Source organism: Anneissia japonica, unplaced genomic scaffold, assembly GCF_011630105.1.
Source record: "Anneissia japonica isolate Jap-2015-1 unplaced genomic scaffold, ASM1163010v1 scaffold7370_len818893_cov191, whole genome shotgun sequence".
NCBI classification, from domain to species: Eukaryota; Metazoa; Echinodermata; class Crinoidea; order Comatulida; family Comatulidae; genus Anneissia; species Anneissia japonica.
The window spans coordinates 143,108-164,262 of NW_022687459.1; the positions used below are offsets into that span (position 1 = coordinate 143,108).

Here is a 21,155-nt window from a genome sequence, read left to right on the forward strand (position 1 = left end):
CTGGGCAAGACTTTGCTCGATTGGACCATAGAGAAAATAAATTGGACAAAATAATTGTAAATTTATTGGCAACTTCGATTTCACAATCCCTGGGCCCATCCACAACACAGCAAACAAACATGGCGGTGTTTCGGAAGGATCCGTGCGGAATCATATGCCTTATTATTACCTATTCCGCGGTATTATATGCGGATTATGTTGTAGTTCAGTGGCTTATTCTTCCAACAATGGCAATGAGGTAATTATAAATTATTTATCATCAACAGAAGTTTGTATGGTTAGGCCCGCCTAACCTAACAAACGCCAAACTGGGTGGGCTGGGCCATGATTAGGCCTAATCTGACATCAGGAGTAGCTGGCTGGGAAAGAATTCGCGCGGGTCGAAGCGCTGTGTGATGTCCTAGAGGCCTAGGCTTAACAGTCAAGAATGTTGTTCCATGAATGTGTGATAGGCCTAGAAACATGTCTATGTAGTGTGTAGTCTTACATGCTATGGATTATTAGGCCTAGCCTAATAAGCCAAATAAATATATAATAAAGACATATTACTATTAGCAAGTAGGCCTAAAATTTATCTTGATTCTTGAATGAGTTAATCCTACTCCTCTAGACTAGGCTGGCCCTTACTGAATTATCGTATCCCGTGTACAATATACATTAAAAATAATATTGAAAAAACAGTAAGCATACAAGTATTATTTACAGTGAGGGGCCTAGCCCTACCCATTATATTACAAATCTCATATTTGTGAAGCAATAATAATAATAAAGTTATTTTATTACTGTAGGGATTGTTAATGTTAGTCACTTAAAGAAACATATGTAACAACACTGTACAGATATTGTCTTATGTCACTTTTGTATAACAATTCAGGAGTAAAGCAGGCTCACAGCGAGTGATTTTTGAATAATTAATAAAAAGCGATTTTATTGGATAATGCAATTTACCGTACCTTTAGCAAACGGGAGTTAAGAATAGATACGTTATCGTATCTGTAGCAACGGCGTAAATCTATGCAGCAGATTCATAAATATGAATATTTTATGAATGTTGTCGAATCCCAACGACCGCCCTATCTAGTGTAGTTACAGGTCAGTAGGCCTGTCTGTAGTACAGTAGAGCCTAACTGTGTCTGTGTAAATGTTTATAGAGTTTGTTGCAGCATATTCTAGTAAAGGTCAACTATTATCCAGTGGCCCATATATTTAAGGTTAGGTCATAGGCTAATTTTCGGCAAAATCTGCTCTGAAATCGGCCTTTATTTTCCCAAATGCTTGGATGGATTTATAGGCCTAAGTTTTGCATGGAGGATATATTCCCCTCACAGACCTTACACTACAGTCTGGGTAAATTCTATTTGTTAAAATCTGATCATGTTGTTTTTATTTTCTTATTGCAGTGTCAGTGGTTACTTCCATGCAGTTGCATTCAACCTCATAGTGTTTCTTCTTATTACCTCTCATGTACGAGCAGTGATAGCTGATCCAGGTAGTATAAAGCAACAAAAAAATTATTAAAGTAACTGTACATTCTTTCTATGTTCACTAATGATGTGCCAGAAAGTGCTTACAAAATATCCAGTAAATCTATAAAATATGTATTTTACAAACTATAGAAGTCTCCAGAATTATATAAGACACAAAATAGAGATACAATGTCATTAAATAAGTTACATCAGTTAAAAAAGCTATGAAAGTTGTGTATAATTTTTAAAATTATTAACATCTTTAACCAGGATAATAATGGCCTAGAATTGGATGTACTCAACTGTATCAACCACCTAGATGGCGTTGCTAGGAAATAAAGGGATTTCAAATGCTGTTGTGGCATTTGTGAGGAATCTAACAAAAAATAGGTCAGCATGTTTTATTTAAATGCAATGTAAAATATATAATTATTTCTTTGCAGGAATCGTTCCATTGCCGGCAGCTGCTATTGATTTTTCTGATATGAGGTTTGGTGTAATTCCAAAGAACATTTTATCTCAGGTATACAATGTACTATTAATATTATATACAAGAGCAATAAATTGTAAACACAATAAATATTATTTAAATTGTTTTGATGCGAGTTTGCGTAAGGAAAATATCATTGTGATGTTTTGCCTTACCTGATGTGTTATTGTACCGGATACTCAGTACTGTACGTTCCTAAATACTTGCGAAAAAAATTGGAAATGATTTGGGTGGAATTGAACCCACGACTGCCAGACAATTAGCCCGACGCCATAAACACAAGACCACCAAGTTTGCGCAAAGTGACCAGCGCTGAAACCTACCCCTAAGCATCAGCAGGCACTGCAAACGGGCTAGTTGTCTGGAGGTCGTGGGTTGGATTCCCGCCCGAATCACTTGCTAATTTTTTTCGCAAATATTTGGGGACGTAGCGGGAACATTACTCCTATAATACTAAAATTGTTAAAATTGTTTTTTTTTTAAATGCTTTTTATTCGTTTGTATTGAATTGATTTATTCATAAGCACTGAATTGATATATGATTTTGCTAAGATGATCAAATAACTTCATCTACAGTATAATTTTGCTGTTAATGAACTAATACTTGCAATTTCCCAAATCTATATGTTTCCCATTTGTTTCGGGCAGGATGGTGAAAATTGGAGTATATGTCAGAAGTGCGAGGCATATCGACCACCTAGAGCACACCACTGCAGAATCTGCCAAAGGTGTATTCGTAAAATGGATCACCATTGTCCATGGTAAATGCAGATGTTAATCATTTTTGTTCTTGAATTATTTATACAGTAATCATCATAATTATCATCTTTGTCCTCATCATCATAATCATTATTATCATCACCACCATCTTCATCATCTATGTCATCTTGTGTCTACTTAGTCATCACCATCATCATCATTATTATTGTTATCATTTATTTTCATCATATCAACATCATCATCACATCAACATCATCATCATCACTATCATCATCATCATTTTAATCATTATTATCATAATCATCATCATCATTATTATCATTATAATAATTTAACCATTTCATTGCATTTATTGCATTTTCCATTCAGTAATTTTTGTATCTAATGTTGAATGTGGATGAAACACTATTCATTCACTATTTCTTTTTTTGTTGTTGTTATTTCAGGATTAATAATTGCGTTGGTGAATTTAATCAGAAATTTTTTATACAATTCTTGTTTTATGTTGGTAAGTATTCACCTACTGTATGCTTAAAAAAATGATTTGATAGTTAAACAAACATATCTCAGGCCTACACGATTGATCGCAGTGTGTGAGATGCAAAGTACAAAAACTAATCTCATTAAAGAGGGCGCACTTTATTGACTGTATAAAGTATACACAAATGTTAGAGCATTCCAGCGGATGTGATCTACAACCTCTGAATTTCTTTATTAGTGAAATTTTGTCGGGAATAGTACTTATGATTTTTCCACAGACATTATGTATTTAATTTATATAATTGATCTTACCTTCAATTGGTCATCTAAAATCTGCAGTATGTCAAAAATTATAATCTCTCGATATTTATTTAATATTTTTCCAGGTCTCGCTGCAGTTTATTCAATTGTTCTCATTATTCTATGTTGGACAACAACTTCATCTAAACACCTTAAGTTTCCTGAACACAATGCCAAAGTGTAAGTTGAAATATTATATAATATTGGTATAATTTACCAATGCATCATGAAACCATATAATGATTAAATAATTATAACATGGAATTAAGAGTACAGTATATTGATAAATTATATAATATTTATTTAAAAGCATGTACCAGGAACGGACTGAATATAATAATTTAATTATAACACACACACACAAAAAAAAAAACTAAGCAACACTAAAAGTAAAACAATAAACTCTCGTGATGACTATCAGAGCAATCTCAGTAAAGTGTTGAGAGAGGCAACTTTACCTCAAAAATCATATTTCTACACATGGTGGTGTACCAAAAGTTTGATGATTTTTGTTATTGATACTCGCCATGCAAGCCTTTGTGATGGTGCATCCATACACAAAACAGAAAATAAAGAATACAATCACGTCGATCAATGAAGAAAAAGCTGAAAGCCACTTACATTAAGAGCGCCTAGGCTAGTACAATGAAAAATAAAAGGAGAAAACATATGGCTTGGGTGTATAATACAGTACAGTGTGCATAGAAAAATGTTAACGCAAGTAAGTATATGAACAAAAGGAAGACTGTAGTCGTGTAGCCAGTTAACATGTAACTTACCTGTAATATCCCATTTGCATGAAAATTACTTATGAAGTTAAGGTGGTGGGTTCATCCTTACTGATGTGTTATACTCGCCGTTGCTATGGAAAATGCATATTTTTGGAAATTTTTTTGATGCACTCATTGGATAAGATGCTTGTGGTTATTTTAAAAATTCAATTAATGTAGAAAATCAATAAAAAATCTATTAGTGTTTGCATATGATCTTGGAGATTTAATTAGAATGAGTTATTGTGCATTTTTAAATGAATAATACAAATTTTGTTATTTAGATTTGCCTTGAAGGTTTTATTATTTTCCATTATGAAATTATAATTGTCAATCTAGCATATTATTAATATTTTTTTTTATTTCTGTGTTTTGCCAGCAGAGCACACACGATTGTTTTAATTGTGGAAAGTATTCTGTTTGGTCTGTTTGTTTGTGCAATAGGCTGTGATCAAGTAAGTAAAATTCTATGAACTCTATGTCCCTGTATTTTGGCGCTCTCTATATATTTGTGGTTTCTTTATCTTGGCGCTCTCTATATTTTTGTGTTCCATTATTTTGGTGCCCTCTGTATATTTGAAATATATAATGACATCACCAATGATTATTTTTATTTGGTGTTTCACATTAGCCATTAAGAGTTCATGGTTGGTTTTGTAAAATTGTTAAGCTCTGTCTATGCTATCAAATTTTTCTTCGACAAAAACTTTTGTATGCTTATGTGGTAGTTTAGGTTGACTGAACAAACAAGACAACGACAACCATAACGTTCCAGGTTCTTTTAATCGTCAATGTTACGAGATTCACGTTCACCAATATCAATCATCTGTCGATGTGTACACATCGACACAACAAACAAAAAAAACCCCCTGTAAGACAGCAGAATTACAGTTTCAGTACATACATCATTATTACATCATGCATTACTACACAATACCATTACATCAATTAATCATTTAACAATATTACCTAACCATTACAACATCAATGCATAGTTACATAACAATGTGCATACCTGGATTTAAACAAGAACTAACTTTGGAGAAACACAACCATCGTTAGCTGCCTACAGTACATGCCATACAACAGTATTCAATCTAGGAATGAACCATTATAATTGTTTAGCGATGTAAAGATAACGAAAATATAAAACGAGTCCAATAATACACTACAGCTTCACACAGCTGTACCATTGCGGCATGCATACCTATCATCCACTAACACCATTTCTCGGTTGCAAACACGAGAAATACTACCTACACTGATACTCGAATCAATTATAAATAAATTATTATCAAACATCGTTAAAGATATCACAATGTATAGCGTTACTGTTATCAAGGTACAATGATTAACAATTCATTAACATACCTGTAAACTTATTCTATTAAGTTTACGTTGCCAAACCGGCAAACCGTACGTAACGATGGATGTGTTCAACAGCCAGCAACCACGTGAAAACCACTATATATACCCAGACAAGCAAGATCATTACGCGCATACAGTATTACGTAACATTCAGACAGCTTAATTAAGTACCTGGATGCAATACTTCACGGTGCAATTACTACGCGCCAAGAAAGAGGTCAACACGTTTACTCACTCTTCCACACCTATATATAGTCATGATTGGCCTATAGTCTTGACATTGCTTTAGGCTACGTAAATCAAGTGACTTAAAGTAGGTCTCTTTATGTCACAGGTGGGCAAAGTGCGGCCCGACAGTGACTTTTTTGCGGCCCGCGAATATGAAATAAAAACCCTATGTGTGCGGCCCGCCAAGCAACATTGGCTAGAAAACACCTTGTTTTTTACAGCCTGACATCGATCATATGAAAAAAGTAATATTGAAACTGGGAATAAAGTGGTGTAAAAGCAGTGCTTGGAGGTTTTTAGAAGCGCACTGTGTTAAATCAGAAATTCACTTTGGCCCTCCGACTTGATTTTATGCCCACCCCTGCTTTATGTCAATATTAATTTGTACTTTTACCTCTAAAAAATAATAATAAACAAGTATTTAAATGTATAATTTATAAATGTATCCTTGGCTTTGGGCCTAAACTTGTATAAAAAAAAAAGAAAATAGTTTTGTACTGTATAAGTTTATAATTTATTATCATTGTTGGTAATTGGATATCTTTTTAATTTTCATTTCTTTATTCGACAAAAAAGTAAATACAGACATCAAATAACAAATGACAATTGTCAATTATATGAAAAAGATACTACAGATCTCCCGGATAACCCATAAAAGTCACCAAATGGCAACTCGTTTCATTATAGGTTCATTATCTTATTAATTTATAAAACTAGATTTATTTAAAAATCACTTGGTTGCAGATATCAGCCATTTTAGAAGATGAAACAGCAGTTGAACAAGTCAAGCGGAACAAGGGTTCAAGACATCAGGTTGAGAAAAGTAGAACAGAACTTTTGAAGGAAGTATTTGGAAGAGGTATGGCTGGAAAAAACTACCTGTAATCCTATTAATACACCATTATTATCATAATTATTATCATCATCATCTGTGCCAATGTCATCATCATCATCATCATCATCATCATCATCAGCAGCAGCATTGTCATCATCATCATCATTATCATTATCACAATCATTGTCATCATCATCATCACCAATATCACCAATAACCATTAAAGTACATCCTACTTGATTTAATGTTTATATATAGTTTCCATTGTACACAATAATGTTGTCTTATACTGTATATTGATTTTATAACAGGTTCAAGATTATGTTGGTTGTGTCCATTCTCAACTGGTCGTTTCCCCACTATTACTCCTCCCAACTTCACCCAAGAAGTATGATCAACCAATCATGAACAACTATTAATGCAAGTCAGCCAATCAGGTAAACAGTTGCCTTGTTAGGCTAATCTATCATTCCACAATATTTGATTCAGTCATGTGATTTGTCAAATTTTGTCAAATTGTTTAAAGTTAGCCAATTAGTAAAGAAAAATATTTTTAAGCCCTGTCCAGACTATCAAATTTTATTTGACAAAAACATGTGACATGCCTAAATATGGTCATGATGACATCACATGACCATATACAGGCACATCATGACTATATATGGGCATACAACAGTGTGGACAGAGCTTTAGGTTAAGGATCTTGTTTGTAATGTGAGTGGTTATGTTTTTCAGAACTTTCACTATCATTGTTTCTACTGAGGTTTCTATGTCCTGCATTATCTGCTAGTTAATCTGAACAGACTTTGATGACACTGTCAAAGTTTCTACTGGAACGTGACAAGGGCAATCTCAGGAATAATCTTGGTCTGCTGCGGTCAAAGGGTAGATAATAGGAAGTTGGAGAACACCACAATTCACTATGAGAATGCATATGAACTTAAAATAACTATATTCAAATCTGTTTTTGTCATTCATGCCCTTTTGATACAAATTGGTTCATGACTTGCTTATAGCCAGGCTCTGGAGGAAAAAAATATTTGGGATATGTTGTAGAATTGAATTTTCTAAGACACAAAAAGGGTTTTTGACAAAAAACTTGGGAACAGATAATGGATCCAGTGAGAAAAAAAAAATTGTGATATGCTGTACAACTGATTTTTGTAAGACACAAAAATGGTGTTTGACAAAAAAACTTGGGAACATATAATGAGGCGCAGATTTTAAAATATTTAAAACCTGGTCTTAAAGGGGCACAACCAACCTTTTTAACCGCACTTGAGTCTTCAAAAAATTTGTTTCCTCCTAAGCTTGGCTTTAAGTTGCACTGATGGTTCTCTGTTCAGAAACAACACCAATTAAGCAACTTCTCTTTTTTTTAAAATTTGTTCTCTATAATTGTTTTGGTCCCTGTGCAGTTCAACCGCAAAACGTGTCTGTATGAATTTGTTTTATCCACATCGAAAGAGAGGAGGACAAGTCTGCAAGGCAACATATGTATATCATCATGATCACTCCAGTCTGTTTTTATTCTGGTGGTCCGATTCAGATAATAATTAGTACTAAAACATATTGTGACCAAAGTATGATCTCTTCGTTAGTATTGAGTAAAAAAAAATGTTTTTCTTTCTTTCTTTCATGGAAATATTAGAATCTTTAATAATTAGTAGAATTTTGATGAAAAGTTGTAGGGTCTTCTGTGAGTGTGCGTGCCTTAGATATGTGTGTGCGTGCTTCAGGTGTATGTTCATGCATCGTGTGTGTGCGCCTCATATGTATGTGTGTGCCCCACATGTGTGTGCGTGCCTCAGATGTATGTGCGTGTCTCAGATGTACAGTATGTGTGTGCCTCAGATGTATGTGTGTGCCTCTGGTGTATGTGCGTGCCTCAGACATGTGTGTGTTTCACACGTATGTGCGTGCCTCAGACATATGTGCTTGACTCAGATATATGTGTGTGCTTCACATGAATGTGCGTGCCTCATTTGTACAAAGGTAAACAAAACGTGCCTATATGATTATAATCATCTGATGAATTTATATAGTTGCAATGACATATTTGGGACCATGGGATGTATTTTAGGGCCATTTATAGTTTGATGCAAGTATTCCAAGACCATGTAAAATCCCTGATCTCTACTATAATAGCTGGATGGCTCATCGGCCAATCATGGTACAGTAAAAACTGAAACATAAACGTCTCATGTGTTTTAAGGAGTGGAGTTGTTTATGATCGTGAGTAGAAATCATGTTGCCGTGACGGGAATTGAACCCAGGACCCTTGGATTGGAAGGCAAACTAATTAACTCCACTCCCCATTTATAAAGTGATATTTCAAGTTATGCGAAAATATTTTATATAATTTAAGCAATTTGTAATCATGCAAGGTTTAGGGATCATGTGATTTAATTTTAGTTGGTGTGAATACTGTGATTTTACTAATTCTAATGTCTAGCTAGAAAACTGTGTTATTCCGCATATCAGTTTATGATTATGACTTTGAATCTACTGTATATGGACCAAGTGACTTAAATTTGCTTTAAGAATGTTTAATCGAAAAGCTGCATAAAATAAGCTACATTAGTGCTGCACAATTATCATTTTTTGCCATCATTATAATCGTCGTCATCGTCGTCGTCATCATCATAATCACCAACACCACCTCAACTATCAGCATCATCATCTTCATTATCATCATCACCATCACCACATCATCATCATAACCGTCATCATCTTCTTCTTATAGTCATCATCATCATGATCCTCTTTATTTATCTTCATTTTCATCGTCATTGTCATCCACTACAATTATCACCATTATTATAATTAAATATTTATGGTTTAAAATTTTTTAGTGTTTGTGTAAAATAGCAATAGCAAGCAATTCTTAAATTATATTATATTAACATTATTTAATTCTTATGTTTTATAGATTGAAATTGTATTTGATTTTGACTAACATGGTATCAATAATTTTTATCATTAATTAATTAAACTATATTTAGTGTGTACATATCTGTAAAAAATAAAAGTTAGGATGGGAACTAACAGGTTGATGTACATATTTTTATATCACTTCTTGTTTATATTTAGTATGATACTGTATAATCTATATGGTAATATAATACAGTAATTTATTATTCTAAATGTGGAATATTTGTTTTAAAATGAAATTTTTTTGTTTTAAGAAGTAAAAATAACACCAAAGAATTCATAATCCTGACTTTTATCATAAATTCATAATTATGTTTAGAAAATAAAAAGTAATATTGTATATTAATCATAATAATGACGGATTATGTAGATCTTTGTACTATGTCATACATAATATTATTGTTTTTGAAAATGAAAGACGAATTAAAAGGCATTTGTCCTTCTAAATGAAAATATTGCATTAATTCTGTTGGTTGATAATATTCCCCCATGAGGGCGCTTTTTTAAACATACTCAGTGTTTTTGTCTGCATATAAATCTGATATGAGCCTTGGTGGTACCTAACATCATTTTTGTTATATTTTTTCACTCATACCGTAGTGGGCTAAACTAGGTATTGGCTTTGGACCAAAGTAGCCAAGCTCCCCCACCCCCGCCCCCTGCCGTCTTGTTTTAATTGATGACCAGAAATGGCACTCGGGTCATTCTTTTGCTCGAACAAGCATAGCCCTTTCTTTTGTGGTTGCCATCATAAAAAGTACTAACCAAAGTTCAATTGGTTCCTCCGCGTGTTTCTCATCTCATTAAAATACATTCAGATCTTAAAATATAATATCAGGCAGCCGTGTATGCCATTCATGAGGAGCCCTATAAAACGGCTAAAGAAAATCAATTATTATTTTCGCCGACTTTATGACCATATTGCCTCAATACCTTATGGAAATTCACTATTGGCAGAATAAATAATTAAAATGAAATGTCAACAACCTTCTGAATAACAGTGCCGACGTGAGGGTAGCAGTTAAAATGTATGAGTAATGCTTTTTGATTTTTGATGGACAGGGAAAAGTTAAATACTCTATACATTTAATTAGATTTCTTTAATTGACCTTGCTCCTCAAGTAGCAAGCTAGAGCTTGGAAAATTGATGGAGGGTTGTGATAAGGGGTTAAATTGTAGAGACGCTGTTGGAGCTAATTATATATTCTATCACATTCATGGCAACAGAAGCTACAAAAATGAAAATATACGGCCCGCTATCTACTTTTTCACAGGCTTGTTTATGCAAATACACCAAATTAGGTCAGTAGTAATTGCTCAGGGAAGACATTCATGCAATTGTAGTATCCGAAATATCGGTTCATGCGTGCCAGTAGCGTAGGAGTATTGGCATGAGGTGGGGGATGAATGTTAAAATGGGGGAAGGTTGAAATAAATTAAATTAAATTAAGGTGACTTATAAGTAATTTTCCAGTGGGGGAATCACCTGTAGCGTGGGTAGGCGGGGGCGGCGGTAAGGGAACTTTTTTGGTGGGGGTAATGGCACTCGGGTATTGGGGAGGTGCTTCAATGAACACGACACCGATGCGTGCGTAATGCACAATGTTTTTCAAATATCCCATTCGTTATTGTACAAAAATGACCGGAGTTTACACAAAAAGTTACAATACGTTATTGCTTATACATACATAGGCCTATCTATAGTCTTTAACTCGCTTTGTATGTTGATGCATTATTTAATATGATGTATTGTATGTAAGAAATTTACATTTTGCATATGTAATTTAATCAAATCATGACATTTCTTTTGTATTTATCTAATGTGAAGGATAACTTTTTTTAGTATGAATCGTTAATATCAAACGTAGATTTCCCAAGAGTTTTATTTAATACTAGTCTCATCCGTGACAACCTTCTCTAATTATATTGTAAATTGTATAATATAAAAATATATATAAATATATATATATTTATATAAGTAGGTCTATATAAATAATTAAAATCAATTGTATAACCAATTAAAGTAATAATAATTATATATTGGATTAATACAGTATTGATAATTATTATATAATTATATATTTTTTTAATACTAAAAATAATTTCCAATTATTATATATACTGATTGTCACCTTGTTCCATAATGTAGGCCGAAGGGGAGTTTTATATATACAACAGCATTTTGATTCCAAAGCTTGTGATCCTATGACACTGCATTGTGGTGAAAAGTTACAAATGTGGAGGAGAACAAAGGCAATGTTTTCACATTTACTGAAGACAAAATAATTAATATTTACAAGTTATGTAAATGTAAACAATGTATTATTACTACAGAAAAATAATAATCATCGCTGTCACAAAAGGGCGCCACCAAGAATGAGCATTACCGTCACTAGAAGAACAACTGGCCGGACACAAACACCTGTGTAAAAAAATAATGTATACATTTTAATGTCTAAACATTTTGTTTACCTCTCAATTGAAAGGAGCATTTTAATTGATATTCTTGGTATGTTTTCTTCAAAAAATTAGAACAGTGGGCAATTAAAATGGCTGGTAATCAATTAGATTTTAGTAAAGTCAGTTTAATATGATACGCCCTCTTTTTTTAAGAATTTGACGACAAGACGGGATCTCCGAAGAGAGATACTTTTTTAATTAAGAAATCATGATATAATAGAGGTAAACTTTATACCGGTATTGCTATAAATATATATAAATAATGTTGATGAATCTGCGGGTGTGGAAATAGTGGTGTCCAGTGCCGTAACGAACTCAGCAAAACTTGATTCTTTTAATAGACTTAGGGCAATTCAATATTTTAATTATACTTCTTAGAATTTTCTAGATTTTTTCCGTTACCTATTCATTCTAATGCAGTTGTGTTCAGTTACCTTAGCTTCTCTGGGAGAGAGTAAGTTTATTAATTAAGAATAAAAACATGGCTAAACTTACCCGAGGAACCGCCATCACCGATGAACGCTATAAAAAAAAAAGGAAAAAAAAGCAAAGATAAGAAATAAGAATTAGAGGCTTAGTCAGTGGACGGGTCACATGTTTAATTTCTGTCACGACACGACACGCATAGAAACATCGTATAATGCGTTATAAATGATTCATTAAATGATTGATAGATAGATTGATTTGTTTGATGGTTGATTAGTTGATTAATGATTGATTGATTGATTAAAACGATTTTTCCGGGATTAAATCCACCATTTCCGGGATTAAATCCACCATTTCCGGGATTAAATCCACCATTTCCGGGATTAAATCCACCATTTCCGGGATTAAAACCACCAGTTCCAGGATTAAAGCCACCGGTTCCGGGACCAGTACCACCGGTACCGGGATTGAAGCCACCGGTACCGGGATTGAAGCCACCGGTTCCGGGACCAGTACCACCGGTACCGGGATTGAAGCCACCGGTTCCGGGACCAGTACCACCGGTACCGGGATTGAAGCCACCGGTTCCGGGACCAGCACCACCGGTACCGGGATTGAAGCCACCGGTTCCGGGACCAGCACCACCGGCACCGGGATTGAAGCCACCGGTTCCGGGATTAACTCCTCCAGTTCCTGGACCAACTCCACCGGTTCCTGGATTAAAGCCACCTGTACCGGGACCAGCACCGCCAGCTCCAGGATTAAAGCCACCAGTTCCTGGGTTAAAGCCACCAGTTCCCGGGTTAAAGCCACCAGTTCCCGGGTTAAAGCCACCAGTTCCCGGGTTTGTACCACCGGTTCCAGTACCGCCACCAGTTCCCGGTCTTCCACCAGTTCCGGTTCCACCGGCACCACCTGGTCTGACATTTACCGTACGTACGTTAATTCTTGGGTAGGTTGGTCGTGCGTTTGGTGGTCTTGTTGGTTGTTGGGGTGGCTGTACGGCAGCTTTGTTAAAAAGAAACAAATGCGGTTTAAGGAGGTAGAAAGACGCATATCGGATTTAGGTTTTTTTCCTATGACAAATTTTAATTAAGAAAATCATATTAATTCATATAATGTATTAAGTATGAGGGAGATATTACTGTATAACTAGTTATTTTAATATGACAAGACCCTGAATAATATTGAAATTGTCCCAAAATGAATAATACAGTATTAAGTCTTACATCGTGTTACTTTGAGAGTTGCCTCAGCCGACACTGGATGGTAGCCCGGTTCAGTTACTTCGCAAATGTAAGTACCACTGTCTTTCATTTCGACAGCTCTGATGACCATGTTGGCCTGACTATATGGTTCAAAGCTCATACGATCAAATCCAACGCTGTTCGAAACACGTCCGTTCCGTTTCGTTATCACGTTCGTTTTCCTATAAGTACCAGGTATAGTCTTGGACCACGCTATGTCCACATTAGGAACGTATGGAGAGTATGAACAGAGAAGTATAGCATTTTTTCCGACTGAAACAGGTTGCTTTGGTCCGCTAGCGAACAGTTGGAGTCCATTCCCATACTCTGTAAACCGTAACAAAAGATCAAATTTAAATAGACGTAAATATTAAGTATTAAGACACGTAGGCCTATTATTAATCACTTTATTAAGTTTCCATAAGTTATTGGTTTACATACAATCGCTACACGCTATCGCCGAATCGATTGGATCAAAACCAAGGTATTGATAATATAAAAAATTTAATAAAATATGAAAAGGCAAAAACTTACGCACAAACTATAGAGACACATTTCGTGCCAATAGATTGTGCTTTGTCATGAAAAAAAATAATAATAACAAAAAAAAAACGTATCCTCCTTTGTACGTTTGTGCATCTGCCGGGGACGGCATACCGAGACATATAGGATTACTTTTTGTAAATATTCTGTAGACCCCTACTAAGACGTTTTGACACAGTAATGTACAGCATTTTTATATCAAACACCCATGATTGAAATGGTTTTCACATCATAATTTCTAAGTGACGCCTACATAAAAAAGAAATATGCTTATAGACAATGAAGGCTCAACATTTTTTTATTTTATTTTTGGCAATCATGACTTAAATTTATGCCGACCCGAAAAAGATATCGGAATGTTTGGACCAGAAATTGATGAAAATTTATTGGAAATCCCCATTTAACGCGGTTAAGATTTAGGTCAGATGTCATCTAATGTAATTTGAAGTCATTTTGTAGGCCAATGTATTAGGCCTACAGTGCTTATGCCCAACAACAAGTAGGCCTACTTTCACTGTTTTAATGCTACGCACATACAAGTTTAACTTGTCTATCAAACGATACCTACTTTAATATACTAAACTACGAAATTAATATTTTTATTCCAAACAAAATCATTTTAGCAAAAATTTTAATTCGAATATATAGTCGAATATTCGCATGGGGAATGATGAGGGGAGTGCGTAGATTAAGTCGTAGAGGATATGCTCGACGATTAAGGAGGTTAACTGGCAAAATAAGGTGGGAACTTCAGTTATTTGGTGCCTGAAAAGGCCCTTCACTTATAACCCCATAACTCGTCACTGGCCACAAAGCACAGCTCCTCTCCCTTCAAATTATTATGCAGACCGACAGTGTAGAAACTATTCCAGAGTTTAAGTTTTCGTGAAAGTGCCAACAAAACGTCAAAAGGGATATGTCATTTCACAATTATTAAATGACGCTCAGGTTAAAGGAATGAGTATATAACCCCAGTGGACTGTTCCATTCGGAGACGGGATAGCCTGACACTAAGCGTCTAATTGACCCTAGTTTATACTTTTTATATGATATTTATACATTGAGGCTCTGTCAGTATCTGATTTAAGCTCATGCTTATTTTGAACTTATTGCACGAAATCTGAACTTTTAGGAATGAATTTTATTACGAGCACTGAAATGCATATTATTGAGTCATTTTATGATATATTGTAGGCCAGTAATATCAGGCATTTTTCTTCCTTCATTTATATGGCGCCCATTCCAAAAAATAAGACCAAAGGTGCAACGCATGTGAATAGTCACCGGAAAAGATATAGGTATTAAGTTGTGACTTAAAGTTGCAAAGAAAGTTAGAAGTTATGTTATTTGGAAGGTGGTTCTAAAAAAGGCAGAAATATAAGTGAAAGAACATTGACCGGAGTTTTTGGTACGGTACTTGGTGACAGACAAAAAGTTTTGAGTGGAAGAGCGGAGACGGCGAGATGGAGTAGCCTATATTAGGAAGCATTGAGCGCAAATATGATGGTTCATTCAGATGGAGAGCTTTAAGTCATAATAAGTAATTTAATTATAACAGGTTGTCTGATTGAATGAATAAATACATTTAAGCAATATAGGAGTAACACCGGTACATATACGGGCAGCGTTGTTTTGAACTCCAGGGGTGCTTAACATTTTCAGGTCATAAAGGTAGCCTCGAATTAGTGGGTGTTGCAGATATGTACAAACCATAAAAGAGAAAGGATATTATAATACATACTCGAAATGTATCGAAAGTATCGAAATGCACGCCATTTTTGGATAAAAGAGAAAGTTTGTGACAATCACGCGACATTCGCGTGTCAATGATGTGATGTTTCCGGAATTTCATTGTTGAAATTAAGAAGATTAGAGCAAATCTCGACAACAAAATGTATGCAGGCATATGAATGGATTCCATTTTAATAAAGTATTTTTAGCAGTTAAAAGTTTTACTTTAATACCCCGGACTTTGTAATATTTAATGTATTTTGTCGTCTGCAATAGAATGTATTATTGAATTGAATTGAATTTGTCATGAAGCTGTTTCCCCTTATCGCTGTTTCATTACGATGCGTTGCAAGTCCGTCTCTTGCGCGATCAACGAAAAGTTTTACAAGTTTTCCTTCGGATATGGTACAGGGTGACCACTGGGGATACTCGGCAAAAAAGGAAAAATAGTGAAGAAGAGAAAAGAAATGAGAAAGGGAAGCACGGTATTCCAAAACAATCTAATTTTCGATTTAAATTCCATGTCTATGGTCAAGCATTTCTAAACAAAAATCTCAAACATCAACATCCCACCCTCCCCCATTCAGTGCTACACACGTCGCAACCGACCCCTACCACATTTTTTTCTGGATCCGCCCCTGTGGCACACTGTCGCTTTATTAATTTGATAGTAACTTGCTAAATTCTGTCAAAAAAAAAAAAAAAAAACTACCGGTAGTTCAACAGACTTTTAAAAATATGCGTATTTGGAAAAAAATGTCGTTCTTCCAATATCTGCCGCATATTATTTTATAATTATTTTTTTTTATTATTAAACGCATTATCAGGTGCAACTGTTAATTAGCGGATTGTTTTAATTACTGTTTTGTGATAACTGGTGAAAATATGTATCCAACATAATCTTCAAAGTTAGGCCTAACAACGAAATATGCTACTTGTTTTGAGCATTGCAACCGAGGGTTTGCTATAATAGTTTACAAAAGTTTACTGAGGTGCAATACTAAGACTAACAATGCAGAATATATTGACTTACCGATTATTATCACTAAGAGCGTAAGAATCACTATTTGTCTATTCCGCGTAACGCAACTCAAAAACGACATTTTCCTTTTAAAGTTTGCAATAAATAGGTGTAACAAGTACCGTAACTTGCAAGAGTGTTCCCGGGTTCGTGACGGGACTTTCTTTGGCTTGTCACAGCCTTTAGGATGCAGGCATTCGACTGCAAATTAAAGCCAACCGGCAAATTAGCGTGAGCAATACAGGAAACATATCATGACTCAGATGGATAGAAATATACTTAGTATTCGGTTTTTTTTTATAAGACCTACATTTTTAAAGCAAAACAATTACAAGGCATCAAAATATAAATAAAGAAACCCAATAAAAAAAAACCCCCGAAAACTAAGCGAATAGATATATAGTTTAAAGCTTTAAAAAGTATTTTAAGTTCAGATTTAAGGCGTTTGTATCAATTCACGATCTTGCTAACACTAGGAGATAGAGCACGACACACCCTTTACAGGTTACGCTACACTCCAATTAATATAATTAGGTATATCGGTGAGAGTAGATACCCAATTAGATCACTTTGTTCAGTCTAATAACGTCCTTCCGACAAAACGGTCACGTTACCAGTTGCCTTAAATTTGTGATTCAGCTTTTTATAGATTAAAAAGGTCAGTGAATTCTTGAAGATGATGGTCAGTTGACTAGACATCGGAAAACGCCCTTTTACGCGAGTCTTAAGTAATCTCGAGAGAAGGATTCCTTTTTGAAATATTTGTTTATGACTGTACAAATTCCAAATTAGTACAAGTTGTGTTTAAAGTTTGCAATGTATATTAATATTACGAATGTCTGTTCCACATAGACACTAAATGTTTCAGTGAGCTTATGTATCCAGATGCTTGGATATAAACGTATTTAATAGGCCTACACTATTGAAGAGCCGTGTGTCTGCACACTACACGACTACCCAGTGATGGTGTGTCTACAGGTCTGTGGACCGTACCATCAGCATCACCTCCCTCATATTAGTAATTCGTAGATACTCCACTGCCGCTGCCAACATGTTCAGGCTATATACAATCCAATCAAATCCATTCAGAACATTTGTAAAGCGCCTTTCTTTGCAGATACGAAGCGCTGCACCCCACGTATTTAGGCACCTCCCAACCCACAAGCAGCCGTGATCATTGCTTAACCCAAGCACAGAACGAGTAAACAAATCAAAAGAAGCAGTGGCAAAGTTTGGAATCATAAATAAATAATGCAACAATAAATAAAATAAGAATAAAAATGGGATAATTAGTTAATATGTTTTTTTTTTCTTTCTCACAACAAAAGTAGACATAATATAACATTTGAAAAAAAAATGCTCTAACATTAGAGGAATTAACTGCTGGAGAATTAACAATGGTCACTGAGCTGCGTTATCCCTGTCTAATGTCAACGCATTGCTATATCATTGCACAGCAACACAAAATAGTAGCAAACCACATAGGTGATTAGGCCTAGTCAAGCCAGTATAATGCCGGATTGCACACGGTCCATTAATAAGGTTAATTGCAAACGTTGGTATTCAATTTGCTCGACTATTAAAGTTTGTTATAACAATAATTAGGTCTATTATCTAATATCCATATTTTCAGTATATCCTGCGTCTCGTGATGCAACAGTAATTGTATAAAGACACACCAAGGCGAATTATACAAATGAACCTGGATTTTATTTAATGAAAAGATTACAGCAATTTGAGCATTATCTGTTACTTATGATTTGAATCAAAGTGAAGCTCATTAAAAACGTGGAAAATTCGATATACATATCTGTGCTTAAACGCCTGTTTACACTATGACGATAACGATTGATAAAAAGTTAAAAAGCAAATGTTCATATTTAAAATGAAATAATTAAGAGAAGTTTTCACTCACACGATTCGATAACGATTTATCTTGTATACGATAAAAAAATATTTTCACAAATCAAATCAAATTACGTCATAGTCATGGGAAAACGATAAAATCGTACAGTAGTAGTAAAAACAGATGTCTGTACAGATAAATTTTATTTGACAAAATCATGCGACATGCCTAAATATTGTCATGATGACATCACATCATGACCATATATAGGCACATAAAGGCTATATATGGGCATACAACTGTGTGTGGACAGAGATTAAGCATATCGTTCGGTTAATAGAGCATCATGATTCACATCCTTTGATTTAGCATCAAGCGATTTGTGATAAATTACCTTTGTTTAGACAAGTGACTCAGTAGCGTTCACACTTGAGCCGCAGAGGGCGTGATTACAAGGCTATCACCTGGCTATCACCATCATCATTGTTCACATTTAGGAATTATACAGCGGCCTCACCTTCTCTTTTTTTTTCAATGTGAAGGTGACTACCCTAAAATCAGCCCATTTTATTGTAAAATTATACAGAGGAAAACTATTTTGCATAATGCAAGGGCAATGCAAAAGGATAATGCAATAATATATGAAACACTCAACAACATGAAAAGCGTTTATACAAGCAATTATTCGAGCTTATGTTTTGATTAAGTTTACTTTTTTTATAATAATTATAATCATAGTAATATTATTTGTATTAATAATAATAATGATAAATAATAATAATAATAATAATAATAATAATAATAATACAATCTTGATTTTATAACGGATATTCATTCACTGAGAAAGTACTCGTTCATGAAGCTTAACTGACATAGGCCTATGCCTTTTAAAATTATATCACTTATTATAAGTCACATTTTAACATTTGCTATCATACAACATAGATTATCTCAGCTTTTTAAATTTTAACACTACCTATAAACGTTACTCTTCATTTTAACGGCTTATAAATACACACTTAATATGACAATAAATTTATTTTTGTTCGTTTACTTAATTATTACGATAATGACGGGAGTAATTGTTGTAACGTCTAAAATGAATTATATGTGGCTACATATCCGTTCTGACCGATTGCGATTTGATTACTGCTATAAATTAAAGGTCTCTTCGCATGAATCATAGCATACTTACAGGAGTATAGGCTATACTTGGTTGATTGAATATAGGAACTGTCGCCTAGATGGCCTAACCATTCTCTTTAACTACAGACGGTACTCTAACAATAGTCTAAATTGTTTGTTGTGTCTGCATTAGGGACGAGGACAGGGGAGGAGAGGCAGGATTACAACGATGATATTATAATAGGGTATAATGAATGATAATGATAATGACGAGAAGGATCATAATCATCATGGTTTAAGATTAGGATTCAAAATAAATTTATTGCAAAAGAAATTGGAAATATACGATGATGATGAAGATGATGATAATGATAATGATAATGATATTAGACGACAATAATGATAATGATGATGATGAAGATGATAATAATGATGATGATAAAGATGATGATAATGATGATGATGAGAATGATGATAAAGTTAAAGATTATGATGATGTCGATGAAGATATTGATAAATATCTTATAATAACTATTTTAATAATTATTATTTTAGTAAGACTTGGCTAAAATTGTAGAAAATACTAATCCAAATAAGATTAATCGACTTTGGTCTAGTCCATTCCGTTTATCCATCCGTCATTCTCTTGGTTATATACCATTTACAACAGATACCTTATAATCAATATTTGCAATTTATGTATTTCTACAATGTCACAATTAATTTAAATTTGACTCCATTATTCGTCGCCGTCGCCTGTTGGGTTAGAGCAGTTAGAGACGCAGAGCGCGCCCTCGCACGTTGCTAACATCTTCAAATGGCAACTCCTCCCATTTTACAATTAAAAACCAAAGTAGTATGAAAACGGTAGGAACATCGCGGCATGTTTCTCAGTCCATCTACATGATTTTGTCTACGGTCTCGGAATTAATAGCGAATAATGCGAAATACGCGCTGTATCTACTCGTGTAGCATCCAGGACTCAATAACGTTCAGTGGGCCTTCGTTGTTGTGAACGGGAATTCGTCGAAAATGGCGCATGTAATGTAAGTGGAAACATTTCTTTTTCGACTATCGAATTAGTAGAAAGGTTGTATAATAATGTGGTATAACGTTCGACAATATCATATTTTACATACGCGCAAAAATGTCCCATGACTTAGTG

The 21,155-nt window shown here is 34.5% G+C and overlaps 2 protein-coding genes across 4 annotated transcripts; one reads left to right on the forward strand and one right to left on the reverse strand.

Annotated features, from left to right (window-relative positions):
- Positions 1-105: 105 nt before the first annotated feature.
- Positions 106-10,044, forward strand: LOC117118660 (palmitoyltransferase ZDHHC3-like). 3 transcript variants are annotated; one of them, XM_033263337.1, is made up of 10 exons: positions 106-238; positions 1,401-1,489; positions 1,910-1,989; positions 2,605-2,717; positions 3,123-3,184; positions 3,543-3,636; positions 4,609-4,681; positions 6,567-6,681; positions 6,969-7,094; positions 8,065-10,044. In XM_033263337.1, the coding sequence occupies exons 1-9, from the start codon at positions 120-122 to the stop codon at positions 7,049-7,051; spliced, it is 828 nt and encodes a 275-aa protein (XP_033119228.1). In that variant the 5' UTR covers positions 106-119; the 3' UTR covers positions 7,052-7,094; positions 8,065-10,044. The 3 variants fall into 3 exon arrangements, with proteins under 3 accessions (XP_033119228.1, XP_033119233.1, XP_033119219.1); XM_033263342.1 differs by having other exon boundaries at positions 8,076-10,044; XM_033263328.1 differs by lacking the exon at positions 8,065-10,044 and adding an exon at positions 7,393-7,736.
- A 2,605-nt stretch (positions 10,045-12,649) lies between these two features.
- Positions 12,650-17,232, reverse strand: LOC117119113 (50 kDa spicule matrix protein-like). The gene is made up of 3 exons (XM_033263928.1): positions 17,032-17,232; positions 13,707-14,051; positions 12,650-13,485 (listed from the first exon to the last, which is right to left on the reverse strand). Exons 1-3 carry the CDS (start codon positions 17,099-17,101, stop codon positions 12,650-12,652), a joined length of 1,251 nt encoding a protein of 416 aa, XP_033119819.1. The 5' UTR covers positions 17,102-17,232.
- Positions 17,233-21,155: the final 3,923 nt, after the last annotated feature.

Coding starts and splice junctions, on each gene's coding strand:
- LOC117118660 (XM_033263337.1), top strand. CDS start 120: ATGGCGGTGTTTCGGAAGGATCCGTGCGGAATCATATGCCTTATTATT. Junction 3,637..4,608: donor CCTGAACACAATGCCAAAGT/GTAAGTTGAAAT, acceptor TTTTGCCAGCAG/AGCACACACGATTGTTTTAA. Junction 6,682..6,968: donor GAAGGAAGTATTTGGAAGAG/GTATGGCTGGAA, acceptor ATTTTATAACAG/GTTCAAGATTATGTTGGTTG.
- LOC117119113 (XM_033263928.1), bottom strand. CDS start 17,101: ATGTCGTTTTTGAGTTGCGTTACGCGGAATAGACAAATAGTGATTCTT. Junction 14,052..17,031: donor GCTCTTAGTGATAATAATCG/GTAAGTCAATAT, acceptor TACGGTTTACAG/AGTATGGGAATGGACTCCAA. Junction 13,486..13,706: donor AACTCTCAAAGTAACACGAT/GTAAGACTTAAT, acceptor TTTTTAACAAAG/CTGCCGTACAGCCACCCCAA.